This window comes from Drosophila mojavensis, unplaced genomic scaffold, assembly GCF_018153725.1.
Source record: "Drosophila mojavensis isolate 15081-1352.22 unplaced genomic scaffold, ASM1815372v1 contig_16, whole genome shotgun sequence".
Taxonomy (NCBI): Eukaryota; Metazoa; Arthropoda; class Insecta; order Diptera; family Drosophilidae; genus Drosophila; species Drosophila mojavensis.
The window spans coordinates 10,781,551-10,796,396 of record NW_025318693.1 but is presented as its reverse complement, the minus strand read 5'-3'; the positions used below and the strand labels follow the sequence as shown (position 1 = coordinate 10,796,396).

Below are 14,846 nucleotides of genomic sequence, written 5' to 3'. Positions count from 1 at the left end.
AATTTTTGGTTTTTTATTAAACTAAAGCGCCGCGCTCTGTTTAAAAAAAATTATGATGCATTATATAGTAAAGTATATATATATATACACGGCAGAACAACAACTATGAAGAACCAGGAAGCTCTTAACTTGAGCTAGCAAAAACTATCCGCAGAATGACAAAAAGCAAATAGCAACAAGAAAAAGAAAAAGCTTTTACATTTCTCTTAAAATTCTTTTCATTTTTAACAAAGGAAAACAAAAAATTTTTAAAGCAAATGCCAAATCGAAAAAATTTAAATTCGATTTAAACATTTTCTCTGTAAATTTTAATAAAATGCGCGTGTCACTGTGCACAGTGACATACAGATTTCTAATTGAAATATTCGCAACAAATCCAAATGTTTTATTTACCTTTGTGTGAGTGGCTGTGTGTGTGCGTGTGTGTATAGCTGTAGCCAGACTAGCAGAAGCTCCAACTGTATCTTGGAAACTCTCGCTCTCACGATCTCTCCTCTCTGGTCAAATGTGAGTACACTTAGACGAGTAAAGAAAAAATACTTAACAAGCCGCACTCTGCACACTCTGCAAATGTAAATAAAACATTAATTGTTGTACAAAAGTTTTAACTTTTTAAATGAATGTGCAATAGTTCAACTATTATTTCCCCCAAACAATTTTTAAATCTTTCATGGCAATACTCATATATTTTTTAAGCTTAAGAACAAACATACACAAACGAAAAGTGTAAATGATTTTTAATATTTAAGCGACGAAGCTAGAAGAGAAAATTGTGTGTTCATTGCCAGGCTGCATGAAAAAAAGAAAACATTGTTTTTTTATACATATATTTTTTAATCTTAGTCTAACTTTAAATAATGGCAAAGTGACAAATAAGACAAACAAGAAAAAATTGGAAGTATAGACATAAGACTTTCTACAAGTATGCCGCCAGTCGGTTATTCTGACATTAATTGTAACTGTATTTTAAAACTAGCAAATTTTACACATTTTTAGCGCGGAGTTAGTTAAATATTTGCAAGCGAGGTTAAAACAAAAAACACAAGAAACAAAAACAAATAACGAATCATTTTAACTAACGAAATGAACTCTATATTAGTATTGTATAATTATTTCACTTAGTAGTACAAAAATGAGAACAAATGTACTAAATTCTCTTCCGCATTATATTTTAAATTTAATTTTAGTTTGAGTTTCATCTTTGACAAAGAGATCTTAAATTGTACATTTCATTATCTCTAGAGAGGTTTTGTAGTATTAGAAATCCATTCATTTTGTAAATTATCATCCATTTATTTAAATTATTCTAAATTTGAAATTTATAATAAGTTATAAACGATTCGTCGTGGCAGGCAAAGGAGAAAGAACAATTAAGATAATTGAAGATTGTGTATAGATGTTGAAGGAGCTGTAAAAGAACAACAAAAACCGTGATTAATTCATTATATACACATGAAAAGAAATAAATGGAAAAAAGTATTATTAAATGGTAAAAGAAAACAGTAGTTTGAATCTTATTTTGTTGCACTAATCAAAAAGCAGTAGTTGAGTGGATCGATTCTATGACATCTTCATCATCGGTTTATTTTCGATAGTCATCGGAACGAGTGTTGGAAAACATGTAAACTCATAACTGCACGGATATTCATCGATAGCACGCATGTCGTGTTTTTGCTTGGTGCTGGCAATGCCGTGACACATAACCTTCCTTTTCTAAATAATTTTTGTGCTGTGTACACGTGTTCTCCACAATGGCACCCGTCGTAAAAGCTAAAACGGTGGCCAAATCGGCCAAAAAGGGCAAGAAGCATCCCTTGAACTCATACCTGAAGGGCGGTATCCTGCGTTACTCCAAAGCCCAGGTAAATACAAAATAAAACACACTCCGAAAATACGGTCACAAAGTTTGGCATCTGCTTTGACGCGCCGCCTTTGCGTCGACAGCAACAGCGTGGGTGAATAATGCGATTAATTAGTGTTTGATATATTTCTTTTCTTGTGTTGTATAGATGTACAAGCGCCGTGCGCTGTACCGCCTGAAGGGTAAGAAGAGTCCCGTTGTCCAGAAGGAGAAGGTGCCCATCAAGAAGGTTAAGAAAATCGGTGGCCCCAAGAACGGTGGTGAGCGTACCGTCTATCTGCGCAAGCCCAAGGCCAACTATCCAACCAAGACGTTCGTCAAGAAGCGTCCCGGCAAGGCCAACTTCAGTGAGCACAAGCGCAACACTCGCCGCAACCTGCAGCCCGGCACCATCCTCATTCTGTTGGCTGGCCGTCACCAGGGTAAGCGCGTTGTCTTGCTGAAGACTCTGGCCTCTGGCCTATTGCTGGTCACTGGTCCCTTCGCCATCAACTCGTGCCCACTGCGTCGTGTGTCGCAACGCTACGTCATTGGCACCTCAACGCGTGTGGACTTGAGTACCTATAAGGTGCCAGAGCATTTGAATGACGCCTACTTCCGTCGCCTGAAGGCCAAGAAGCAGAAGAAGACCGGCGAGGCCGACATCTTCGCAGCCAAGAAGGAACGCTTTGTGCCCAACGAGCAGCGCAAGAAGGACCAAAAGGAGGTCGACAGCGCCCTGTTGAAGCTCATCAAGGCCCATCCGGAGGGAAAATACTTCACGAAGTACTTGCAGAACATGTTCGCTCTGCACTCGTCCCAATACCCACATCGTCTGCGCTTCTAAGCAACGCGTTGACCAAGAAAAACTTCACTTTAAGGACTTTTTAAATACTTTGTACAAGCCCCGCTGATTACAAACAATTTTGTAAAAAGAAAATAAAAATTACAGAACCGGAACTCAGTGTCGAGGTATGAGGAAAAGAACAAACTAAGTGTGGTCTTGATTATTTTGCAGGCGACTCTTGCTGACAAGGTTGGTCATCTTCCTGGTCTTCGTCGTCATCGCCACACTCTTCTTCAGGCAGAGGGTACTGCATCTGAAGATTGAGTGCACTTAGGAATTTCCGACGTCCATGTATATACCACAGCATCTCACGATACGAGCCCGGCAGCACCTCATCCACAATAGTGTCTGCCTTGAAGGTGATGTAGAATATGTTGGTCGTCGTATGCTCTCGCCTGTCCGTATTGAAGTTCTGTGCAATGGTCATCAGCTGCAGGTAGTTGTGCGACGTATACACCACATGGGCGTTCATCTGCAGGAAGTCGGTGACCATAACGGGCTTCAGGAAACTTATGTCCGATATGCACTTCAATCTGGGCGCATCCCCCACATAGACGCTGGCCATGACGACGGTCAACTCGACGGCCTGACGCATCAGATAGCCGCCGAAGACCGTGTTCTGTGCATTGCGATTCTGTGGATACGGCTTCAACAGGGTCGAGCACATGCTGTCCTTCATCCACCGGCAACGATGCGGCAATATGCGTTTGTTCAGCTCAAAGGTGTTTGGGGGCGTGGTCCGCTGGAGAACATTATACATGATTGCCTGCTCATGCTCCAGCGGGGGTGAAATGAATACACTTTCACCTCTAGCTCGTTTCCGTTCGATTTGTCGTTTATTCGCCGCCTCCCAATATTTTTGCTCCATTTTGTCGGCTGGCTTCAGGGTGTTCGCTGGGGCTGAGCCCGTATTGGTGGCGTTCCGAGCGACCATTATGAACAGCGCCTTGGTCACATTCACATACTCGCCATCGACCGGCTGTCGCACATAGATTGTTATCTCCATGGAGCTGCTGCCGGTCCAGGAAACAAAGCCGCTCAGCTCCAAGTTCTTGTTCAGAGCTAAATACTCCGTGTTCTTAAAGTCGACGCGATCCACGAGGATTGTGACGAAGGTATAGGGCAAGAACACGTTCTTGGGCAGATTCGGCAACTGGATATGTCGATGACATATCCAGACTGGAGCAAAGGGATTAATAGTCATCATATATTATAGTCGTGCTGCTCACCTGCAAACATGTCCATGTCCTCCATCAGGCGACCCAAGCGCACTCGGCCCAGGTGATTAACATAGCGTTCACGAATCAGCTCATTGCCGTACAATGGCACAGTTACTACCGTATAGGAATCCTTCATGCTGCGCGTCGGCAACTCCTCCTGCTTTGGCTGGTACTTGAGCAGATTCTCCCGAGACTTGGGTGTAATGTGATATCCAATGTCGACGCCCGTGCGCTCACGCAGCTTTATTACAACTGCGTGGAAGAGGGAATCAGGGGTGTTGTTCGTTTTAATGGCTTTCGTTGCTTACTGTCATGGATGGTGCCAGAATTATGATCCGATTGCTCCTTCATATATTCATCCATATAATAGTGCCTGCGCGCACAGTGCAGGGGCCATCGCGCTTGAATCCTATTTTATTGTGTGATTTCATTATGCATTCAACAAGATTATGGAGATAGCTGGCCATGCCTCACCTGATTAAATATTGCCATCTTCTAGGGGTCCAGAGACTTAGACGCGTCATACGAGAATTTTCAATTTAGAATTTGCAATTTAGAAGACAAAATATGAAAAGATAATCTGATTATGAAAATTTTACATAGCTATATACAAATAAAAAATCATGAAATTTTTAGTAACAAGAATTTGTCTATATAAATGGAAGATAGATAGATACAGATATGCGATAAAGATGAAACATACTAAATAAATTTTTGTAATGCTTCGATGATTGCTAAGACAAATTTTTAATATCTGATGGGGATGATTTATAGATTAATTAACAAATAACTATATATATATTTTAAATCTAAGAATTGGTAATAATAAAAATGTTTGCATCATAATAGGTTGAAAGTTCTTTATTTAGTAAATTCCATTCCATTTTAAAAAAAAATGCACTTTTTGTTTTGGGCAATAGATATTGTAAAATTAAAATTTAGGATAAAATATTCATAAATTTGACATTTAAACAGAAAAGCAAAGGGCGGTTAATCTAAAGAAAATATGATAGGTATCGCCACTTTAGTATTGCCTCCTTAACTGTGCCCCACATATTGCGTTATCTAGATTCATTCGTAATGTGGCTCAATGCCCATACTGTATTTGAATTTGCGACGCCCTTGAATGTACCACATGGTCTCGTGATAGGAGCGTGGTAGCACCTCGGTCACTGTGTGAGTTGCCGAGAAGGTGTAGTAAAAGGTGTTGGTGGTCACCTGGTTGCCCGAGTGCGGGTCCAGCACCTCGGCCACAGTCATAATTTGCAAGTAGTTCAGCTCCGTGTAGACAACATAGGCGGTCATCTTAATGAACGAGTCGACGCTGACGGGCTTCTCGAAGCTAATGTCCGCAATGCGTTCCAGCTTGGGACGTGTCCGACAGTAGAGTACTGCAGCTGCCCAGCTAATCTCTAAAGCGCAACGCATGAGGAACCCGCCAAAGACGCGGTTGTGATGATTACGATGTTCGGGAAACGAGGGTATGGTGCTCATCTGATACGAATGCGACATCCATCGGCAGTTGGGCGGCAAGATTCGTTTGTTCAGTTCCATGGTGTCGTTGGGCGTTGTCCGCTTGAACAGTTCATACATAATGGTTTGCTCCGGATCGTTGGGCTCCACCTTAAAGATGGATTGGGCGCCAAGTAATTGACGTTGCTTTTTCCGTGCCATACCGCCATCCAAAATGAGTTGCTCCTCCTCGTTGGCGGGTTTAATGGGATTCACTGGGGCCGCTCCCGTATTAGTTGCATTCCGTGCAGCCATCAGAAAGAGGGCACGCGTCAATTTCTGATAGCTGCCGTTTTGCATCTGCTCCAGCCACACGACAACCTCCATGGAACTGGTGCCCACCCACGAAACATGCCCGGAGAGACGAATATCGGCAGTGCCGGAGGCAAGCGTATCGGTGAAATCAATGCGATCCACCAGAATGGTGACAAAAGTGTAGGGCAAAGGCACATTTGCCGGCAGATTGGGTATGACCACATGTTTGTGACAGCTCCAAGCTGTAAGAAATATGATAGCTGTGAATATCCTGTCAGATTTCTATAGTAATGTATGTCAACCTGCAAACATATCCATATCCTCGAGCAGTCGGCCCATGCGCACATTTCCCAGATATGTCACGTACTTGTCCTGCAACAAGAGATTCGTGCTGAGAGGTATGATGGCCGATGTGAAAGAGTCCTGCATTGTGCGTGACGGCAGCTCCTCCAGCTTGGGCTGATATTTAAGGAGATGTTCGCGTGACTTTGGCAGGGGCTGATAGCCATGGTCCAAGCCCAGGCGTTTCATCATCTCTTCCTTGACTGAGAACAGAGCGGAGGACTAAAGTGAGCATTTGAGATAAACCTCGGGGATTCACTTACTCTCCGCCATCGTGCCTGACTCATTGGCCGTCGAATGCTTGATGTGCGTGGGCGGCCCAAAATGACGGCTACAACGTTCGCTGTTTGTTTATAAACTAACATTGAATACAGTTTGTTACTCACATAGAGACGACGGACGCAACATTGCTAGGGACACACAGCTTACTAGGTGTTCTTTTTATCAGTGCATTGCTGACCAGGCTTACACATCGTTTTGCCCCTGCTAAATGGCGCAACATTATTTTAAATTTGGTTAAAGATTTCCGAAAAGAAAAATGGCGAATTTTTGTTGACCTAGAACTAGTTGCTGTTATGTGTGTACATACTCTACTAACGAACAGCTGATTCGTACGCTGCGCACAGTGGTTTAATGTTGATCGTAATCGTTGCACCAAGTGCGCTACTTGTGGAAATTTTAGCATGTCTGATAAGGTCGTTTGCTTGTTGTCTTGTTTATCTAATCTGAATTAAAAGCGTACATGTGTTGACAATTTATTAACTACACTTACAATATTTGCATACGCGAACATTCAATTAATTCATGATTCTATGCTTATCTGTGGCAAGTGCACCACGGTTCATTAGCGACATCTGGTGACGTCATCAATAACGGCGATGATGCTCGAGGTTGATTAGCAGCAAATCAAATCTGATTATGATGGCACAACTAATTGCCACTATAAAGAGGGTCAAATATTGAAATGTAGTTTATTGAATATGATTAATAAATATATATACCTACATATTGAATATAATCAATAAACATACATATATCTACATATTGTTTTGACTAATGTACTGTATAAAAATAATCAAAAAATATTTTCCATATTTCAATATTCAATATATTTAAAATTCAATTTAACAATATAATATTCAATACTCTTATATACTACATAGATTTCAAGAAATGTGAAAGTATTTTAAATTTTAATATTATTTAATATTCTTAAAAATATTGTTCTCTATATGCGAGTAAACAATAATACATTCAATATATAGTATACTGATTAAATTAAGAAATGATACACTAGAGATTCAGTTCCTTCAGTGCAAAGTTTAGAACCATGGGCAACAAGCCCGCGTCCTCCAGGTCCAGAATCTGCTGGCGTAAATTATCCATAGGCTTGGACGTGATAAGCTGTAAAGAACAAGATAATTAGTTTAGAAATCAGCAAAAGTAAATCTTAATCTCGATTCTAACTTACTTTTTTAACCTTTTCGCGATCCTCAGCGCTTTGGCAGAATATAAGTACAATGGCTGCCATGTGTGGACGTTGGATGAGCATGCAGAGTTCGGCAAATTGATACAGATTCAGCGCATGCACAACCGGACAGCCCTGCAGACGTAGCAGCGTCTTTTGGAGTCGCTCCTCCAGTGCATTGGAGCGTGTTTGCACCGCATTCTTGAGCGGATGCGATAGCACACAGTCCCACGCCAGAGCGAGGCCATCGAGATGCAACAGCTGCCGCTTACAACTGAGCACATCGACCAATGCATTTAGCTCGCGCACCATATTGAATATAACCATGCGCTTCAGTATGCCGTTCCAGATCTTGGGCAAATGTATATCGAAGCCCAGGCAAATGTCAGCCATTACCTCAAGCGAAAGCGAATTCTGTGCATTCCGCTGCCAGAGCATCTTCAGGATGCTAATCTTATCGCAGCTATCGTCCGCAAACTTCTCTATGTTTGAGTTGTAGCCGAGCGCCTTCAGTTCATGGACACACTTGATCGTTATAAACTGTCGCTGGCTGATGGTATTGCTGAAGGAGTTGCTGCCATCGTTGAGTTTCGAGTAGCATTCATACATCTGCAGCTGCGTGGAGGTGTTCACGGGGCTGCGAAGGGAGCACAATAATCAATATATGACATCATAAGAGTTAATTTCAAACATACCCGCCCTTAAAGATCAAGCCAACCAGGAATTGCACAGCCTCCGATTTGGGCCAGCTGCTGAGTATATAAAATGCTCGTACAACATTCTCACTGGCATTGCCTGTCTCGTCGCCGCCACTGCCGTTGGTGCCATTCTCTGGCCAGTTGTGATCCTCGAGGAAGGTCTCTTCCATAATGGTGCCATCGGTAGTCTCCATTGTGACGGACAGCCACTTCTGCAACAGCTTAAACTGTATGGCATCGAGGCTGAGCTCGTGCAGCGCACAAATCTCCTTGACTAGGCCATTGATGTCCACCTTGCTGGACTTGAGTATCAATTCGTGATGATAGAGGCAGTGGATGAGCTCAGTGGGATGCTCGACGAGACGCAACAGTTTCTCATCTGTCATGCCATAAACGTGGAGCAAATGCTGTGTCTTTTGCATGGGATATCTTCGCTTAATCTTGACCAACTGTTCCTGACACTTGGGATCTTTGGTCAGCTCTTCGTGCTCCATGGCATATTTCCAGCACTCGTAAGAGGCCTCCACCTGATCTGCACCTTCTGGCGCGTAGCCAGCAACGAAATACAAGATTAGAAACACCTTGCTCGGACTGTGCACATTTTTGACCAAACGAAGGATCTGCAAGGCAAATGCGATTAAGTTAGATAAACTACATTAAATTTAGTTAAAGATACTACCGATTTAAGGAATGCATTATTTGTTGGATGCAAGCTCCAAGTTTCTGAATCGTTTTTCGATTTGTACTCGGCTATAGAGTTCTTGACGGCTGCCATGCAGAAGTAGTCACAGTTCTGGGAGATCTCCTTTGAGTTCTTCAGCGCAATGCACATGAGTATAAGAGGAAACCAGCTCTGGCAGTTGTCCACATTCAGCTCGCTATCTGCAGCAGGAATATCACAGAGATAAAATTAATATATGCTTTTCATATAGACAGTCAAATAGAAACTCCCACCGAGTATGTCCTTCAGAGGCTTCTCCACAATAGGCTTAAAGGGCAGTCGATAGCGGGCTATCTTGGGCAGCACACCGTTCTCCTTCTGGGACTGCAGCCACATGTCCGTCTCCAGTTGGCCTGGCCGATTACGACGACGTTTGTTCATCTTATGGCGCAGGAAGTGTAAGATATTTATCCATGTTTCCATCTGCTTGGGCGCCGCATCGAAAAATATGAGAATCTCAATGACGCACAGGTACAGTTCATAGAAATAGATGTTGATCTCCTCAATGAATTGCTTCAGTTTGGCTGTAAAGAGATCCACGTTCTTGATCTCGTTTATGTACGGCTGACACATGTCGCGAATCTCCTGCACGCTGCTCAATATCACCAGCTCTTCGTCCCCAAACGTATCGGTCTTGATCTCATATCGCAGTTCCTGTGCATTCAAAATGCTCAATATTTGTGTAATGAGCATCTTCTGATAGTCCAAGCCGAAATCGGAACTCATGCGCTCCAGCAACTGCACATTGAGCCGTTTATTGTGGAACTCCTTTAGCAACTGATCTATGTTGTCCATTTCGGCATTGAATTTGCCCTTAATGCTAGGATCCTGCTGGCAAAACTCCAAATAGTAATACAGCTTGTTGCGTCTGTTGAGGTAAAGTTATCAAATTTAAGCACAATAAAATTCATAATCATCTATCATACTTGGCACGCAATATTTGCACATAATCCATTTCATCAATGTGCTCATGGTACATAGCGGAAAGCGTCAGGAAATGTATTTTCTGCTGATCCGTTTTTATATCCATGGACAGCTTATCCAGTAGGGCACGCGACTCGGTGTCAGCGGTCAGCATGGTGAAGAGCTCTGAAAAGGATACAGATATTAGATCAAGAATGGGAATTATCAGTGAGAGCCCTTTACCAATCAGATTCGCATCCTTGTTGTTCATCGCATTGCGAAGAATGCGGCGCAGTTGGAGGGTAATGAAGCCCTCATTGATGATCTTTTTGCTGTGATTCTGTTTCTGATATTCCAGCAAATATTGGGACATAATGTACCAAACATCATGCTCCTTGGCTTTGGTCAAATGCTCCAGGGACAAGAAGAAATCAGCGCGTGCTCCATCAATATCGTTCTTGACATTTTCTGGCAGTAGCTGCTGCAGTTGCTGCATCAACGAATTATTTGAATCCGTCTCAATGATCATGAGCAGCAGCGTACGAGCCAAAAATTTGACAATGGGTAGACTGCCAGTAATCCGTTTCTATAAGATGCATTATATATATATTATAAAATGATTTCGTATGAATTTTAGCTGAGATGATCTCACCTTCTTTTGCGGTTGCTGCTGTGGCTGCACATCGATCTCCTCGAACATGGAGACGGAGTAACGTTTCTTTGACGTTGACTCCACATTGGGTTTCACTTCTAGGGAGGTATTGAGCGCCATGGAGAAATTGAGCGTTGTATCGCCCAAGGCAATGGGAGATCCATCCAATGCGCGGCAGATTTGATCATTAATTTTCTGCTCCTTGCCCAAATAGTGCGTCTCAATGGCATCCATTGGATAGTGTATGACGGCAACGCGCACATACTTTATCAACTCGTTGAGATCACGCTGACGACGGTGCTCGTGCAACATGGCCTCGGTCAGCAGCTCGTAGGCCAGCGGAAAGCACAGGGGATCAGTTTCATTAAGCTGCTGCAACGATGAGTGCGTATCTGAAAAGAAAAGGGGAGTCAATCAAATGAGGTCAATTGACATATATGTAAGCTTAGACTTACCATGCCCATTGCTTTTGGCCTCGCAAATTTGCTGCGCCAGCAGCTCAATGGCAAAGTTAATAAAGTCGTTGCTGTTCGCTGGCACACAGTCGACAAATTCGAGAATGTGATGAGCCAGCGCACAGCTGAGTGGTAGGCAGTTCATGCGCTGGCTAATACACAACAGTCCCTGAACCTTTTGCAAATTGAGTGCGGCGCACAGTTCACCCATTTCGTTGACTATAAAGGCGCAGACATTCAATGTGGCCTGGGCGCGTGACATGATCAGCTCGATGCCCTTATTAAGCAGTTCCAGACGCTTGTGCATCGGTATCAATTCACTGCTGCTCGGCACCTGCAAATTGAACTTTTGGCGCAGCTGGAAGCAATGCTTAATGAGCAAATAGCGCTGCATATAAATCGGATCCACGTGGGGCAGCATGAGCTTGAAGAGCTCTAGCAGATTAATGTGCTCCTGCACTTTCGCTTCGTTCACAAAAGAACCGGAGCTCATCTCGAGCATATTGGTCAGGATTTCAACCACATTGCCGCATTTATTGTCATTATTTTTTGTGTTTAACGATTTGAAGAACTCATAGGCCATTTCAATTTGACCACGTCGAGCCATCTGATAGCAACAATTAAAATTGGCGCTCGTGGAAATCTCTGGCGCCGCTTTGGTCAGCGTGTGTATATTCTGCAGCATGTCCGGTAAGTTTAGCTTGACAATGCGCATCATAAACAGCTCGAGATTGATGTCAACAGCACCATCCGCTGGCCAGCCATACTTCACCTTCATGATCTTTATCACCTGAATCTCATATTCGGCATTGATCTTAATGCTCAGCGGATGCGTCGAGTTCCGCAGCTTGATGAGAGGTGTCACCGATTCGGGCCAAGGCACTGGCGCATTCTGCAGTATTGAGAGAGCGCTCTCCAAACGACTATCCTCATTGTGTAGCAGCTCGACGCAAGCCATTGCACGATCTATCCAATTACTGAGCGATTGGCGATTGGCCACCAATTGGCCAATATACTGCTTGATGGCATTCAATGGCTGGCGACCCTTCTCCTGATAGATGGGATACAGAAAATCCTTGACCAGACTCTGTAAATTATCTAAATGCACGCGCTGCAGTATGCGCAATGCGATCCCATCTAAAGAGTCCTCCATATAGTTGTCCAGCGTAAAGCTAAGCTTGTAGATCTTCTTTAATACCGATAAATCTTGCAGCGCATTGACCAGATCACGCAGCTTGCCAACATTACGCTCCTGCTGTCGACCAACATCACTGTGAAAATAATGTAAGCATTAATTAATAATTGCAGCAATACTTAAGCCGATAATAAGTAACCCACGAGTATATAAATTTAACTTCTTCAAATATTTCCAGGATATTGCTGGCAAACTCTAGACCAATGTCTGGCCAATGTTCGCTATATTGCAGCTTACGCGTCATCTCAATGCTCCAGTCCGTTATGAATGGCATAATTTTGGGATGTGTATTGCTGACTATGGGCACGAATTGACGGAGCCACTGCACCACATTAAGCGGCTCTGTGGTGCTTGGTATAAAGCCCAGCAGCGTGCGCAATTCATCCTCGCTTAGATGTGGCAAAACGCTGCTCGAATGACGACGCCAGATGAGGCAAGCGGTGGGCATATCGGTGCTGAACATACCCTTGATTACCTTCACCAGATTCGTATTGTACACAAACTTTTGCCACTCAGTATTGCACTCATAGGGATCGATGATAGCCAGCGTTTTAAGACGATGCAGCTGCTCATCTATTTCCAGCAAATGCTGCTCATCGTCCTATATTCAAATATATTGTAAACATGTAGAGCTATACAAATATTGCCTGATTATTCACCTCAAAATCCAATCTCTTGTGTATCTCTTTTAGGTAACGCTCCAGAATTTGACGTGAGCTTAAATTGATCATGCGATTATTTTTGATGAACTCTTTGCTCTCGATCTGACCCAGCAGATTGAGCAGCATCTGAAACTTTTGCTCAAGCTCATCGGGCTGCACTCTGTTTGTGTTGGCATTGCATAGCTCGACCAGAACACGTTTGGCTCTGGCTTCATAGATGGGCTGCAGGCACAGCTCAAATTGTATGCCAAAATCCTAAAAGGAAATGCAATGAATTATTATCTTTATCAAACATTTAAATTAAATTCAATTTACCTCCGCCTCATCCAGGCGTCCCTTGGCTATCAGTTTCTTTAAGCGATCACTGGGATCTGTTTCGGAAACCATCATCATCTCCACCTCTGATGGAATTTCGTTTTCTTTACTTGCCCGAGCCGCCAAATAATACAGATTGACGGCACTCTTGGGCTGCCGTATAAGCCAAGTGTGCAGCGGCACTTCGATCTCGTTTTTACATTTGAGCGCTAAAAAAATCAAACCATAATTAAAATTATAATTCAATAAAGTAAAAAAAAAATCTTACAAGGATATTCGACAATTTTGATGAAACGTTCGCCATCAGCTGTGGGCTTAGTAAGTATCAAGAGCTCCACATGCTCCTCGCTGGACTCCATGACTAGCAAATCCTCGATGAGCAGCGAGCGCTTCATTGCCGATTGGCACAAGCTTAAGGTGCGTGTAAATGGGCAAATCTCCAACAGGTGACCGAATTCTGTCAATGCAATTCTGTAAGCGGATGAGCGAGGTATAAGTCAATCCAATAGATAATATATTTAACTTAAACATACATATAGATGTCCATGTTGAAAATACTTTTGATTCTGCCCAAATGCGTGGGTAAACCGATCCGTGTCACATCATTGGAAACGGTCTTAAAATTGAAAGAATCCTGTGCGCCACTTATTATCAAATCGTGATCTGTACGCGGCGCTTCCTGATTGTTGATCGCATAGCCATGGGTGGTGGGCATCTTGAGCAGCAGCGCACTATCTACGCTGTTGGCAGCTCGGCCCGAGGATGTGCGCTCAATAGTCACATCGTCTAGAAGTGCTGCCATATTCTCATTGTCATTCAACGTGACATTGGCTAGAGATTCTAAATGAGTCTCATTTATTTCGTTGAGACTGAAATGCAACACCTGGCTGAGCGAAGAAGTCTTCAATTTCTATTTGGGTTTCACTCACCAGTAGACGCTGCCATTCTTGCATGTGAAGTAAAAGTGCGATCCCAATCTCTGAATGCTCGTAAAAGTGCCGCTGCTGAGACTAATATCTTCCACTTTGATGCACACACTAAATAGCAAGAAGCCCTTTATGTAGACGCCGTGCACTTCGCCGTCAGTGAGTCCACAAACAATAAGATTTCCGCTATTGGATATGGCAATCGCATCGATGTTAGCGCCAAAACTTAGAAAGCTGCACTTGGCTATCAGCTCATCTTCTAGCAATATCAAGCTCTTATCTATGGATATCACCATTTTGCCACTTTGCACAGCGGCCTGAATCGCAGGATATTTTGAAACCTAACCAAACAATAATAGCTTTATTTATTTACCTTTTTTTTTTTAATATCAAATGAATTTACCCCATCTTCGCTGCTTATTTTGAATATACTGCGCGAGGAGAACGCATTCGAAATTGTTTCATCCTCTACCGTAGATGCTTCAAAATTACTCCACATTGTTTTGCACTAAATGTTTTGTTCGCTAAAAAAAATTTAAACCCACCAGCGCCAAAAATTTACGCGTCACTCTTATGCCAATAGTGATGAGATTCGATATCTCTCAATAATTGTACATCGATAGCTCTGTTAGGAATTCAAATGTTGGAAATTTATTTGTGGAATTAATTTATGGGATTGATATTTAATCAATAACTACCGATTTATTAAATATTTTATTCTTTAGTTTAGATTAGCTATAAATCGAAGTTATAAAATTGTTATAAATTTGCTCTTCAATGTAAAATAGATACACTATCGTTATGCTATACACGCGCAAAGCAATGGTCACCTTAG

General features: G+C 42.7%; 4 protein-coding genes across 4 annotated transcripts; 1 reads left to right on the top strand and 3 right to left on the bottom strand.

Annotated features, from left to right (window-relative positions):
* Positions 1-1,704: 1,704 nt before the first annotated feature.
* LOC6572754 (60S ribosomal protein L6) lies at positions 1,705-2,835 on the top strand. Its single transcript, XM_001998824.4, has 2 exons — positions 1,705-1,862; positions 2,010-2,835. Exons 1-2 carry the CDS (start codon positions 1,752-1,754, stop codon positions 2,685-2,687), a joined length of 789 nt encoding a protein of 262 aa, XP_001998860.2. The 5' UTR covers positions 1,705-1,751; the 3' UTR covers positions 2,688-2,835.
* Positions 2,722-4,619, bottom strand: LOC6572755 (acyl-coenzyme A thioesterase 9, mitochondrial). Its single transcript, XM_001998825.4, has 4 exons — positions 4,382-4,619; positions 4,216-4,316; positions 3,917-4,159; positions 2,722-3,866 (listed from the first exon to the last, which is right to left on the bottom strand). Exons 1-4 carry the CDS (start codon positions 4,429-4,431, stop codon positions 2,848-2,850), a joined length of 1,413 nt encoding a protein of 470 aa, XP_001998861.2. The 5' UTR covers positions 4,432-4,619; the 3' UTR covers positions 2,722-2,847.
* Positions 4,620-4,753: 134 nt separating this feature from the next.
* Positions 4,754-6,621, bottom strand: LOC6572756 (acyl-coenzyme A thioesterase 9, mitochondrial). Its single transcript, XM_001998826.4, has 4 exons — positions 6,403-6,621; positions 6,280-6,347; positions 5,977-6,219; positions 4,754-5,916 (listed from the first exon to the last, which is right to left on the bottom strand). The coding sequence occupies exons 1-4, from the start codon at positions 6,516-6,518 to the stop codon at positions 4,979-4,981; spliced, it is 1,365 nt and encodes a 454-aa protein (XP_001998862.2). The 5' UTR covers positions 6,519-6,621; the 3' UTR covers positions 4,754-4,978.
* A 478-nt stretch (positions 6,622-7,099) lies between these two features.
* LOC6572757 lies at positions 7,100-14,604 on the bottom strand. Its single transcript, XM_001998827.4, has 16 exons — positions 14,415-14,604; positions 14,015-14,352; positions 13,619-13,954; positions 13,354-13,556; positions 13,086-13,294; positions 12,768-13,025; positions 12,252-12,709; positions 10,914-12,184; positions 10,459-10,850; positions 10,050-10,392; positions 9,830-9,992; positions 9,137-9,771; positions 8,862-9,064; positions 8,180-8,802; positions 7,488-8,121; positions 7,100-7,420 (listed from the first exon to the last, which is right to left on the bottom strand). The coding sequence occupies exons 1-16, from the start codon at positions 14,508-14,510 to the stop codon at positions 7,310-7,312; spliced, it is 6,273 nt and encodes a 2,090-aa protein (XP_001998863.1). The 5' UTR covers positions 14,511-14,604; the 3' UTR covers positions 7,100-7,309.
* Between the last annotated feature and the right edge of the window lie 242 nt (positions 14,605-14,846).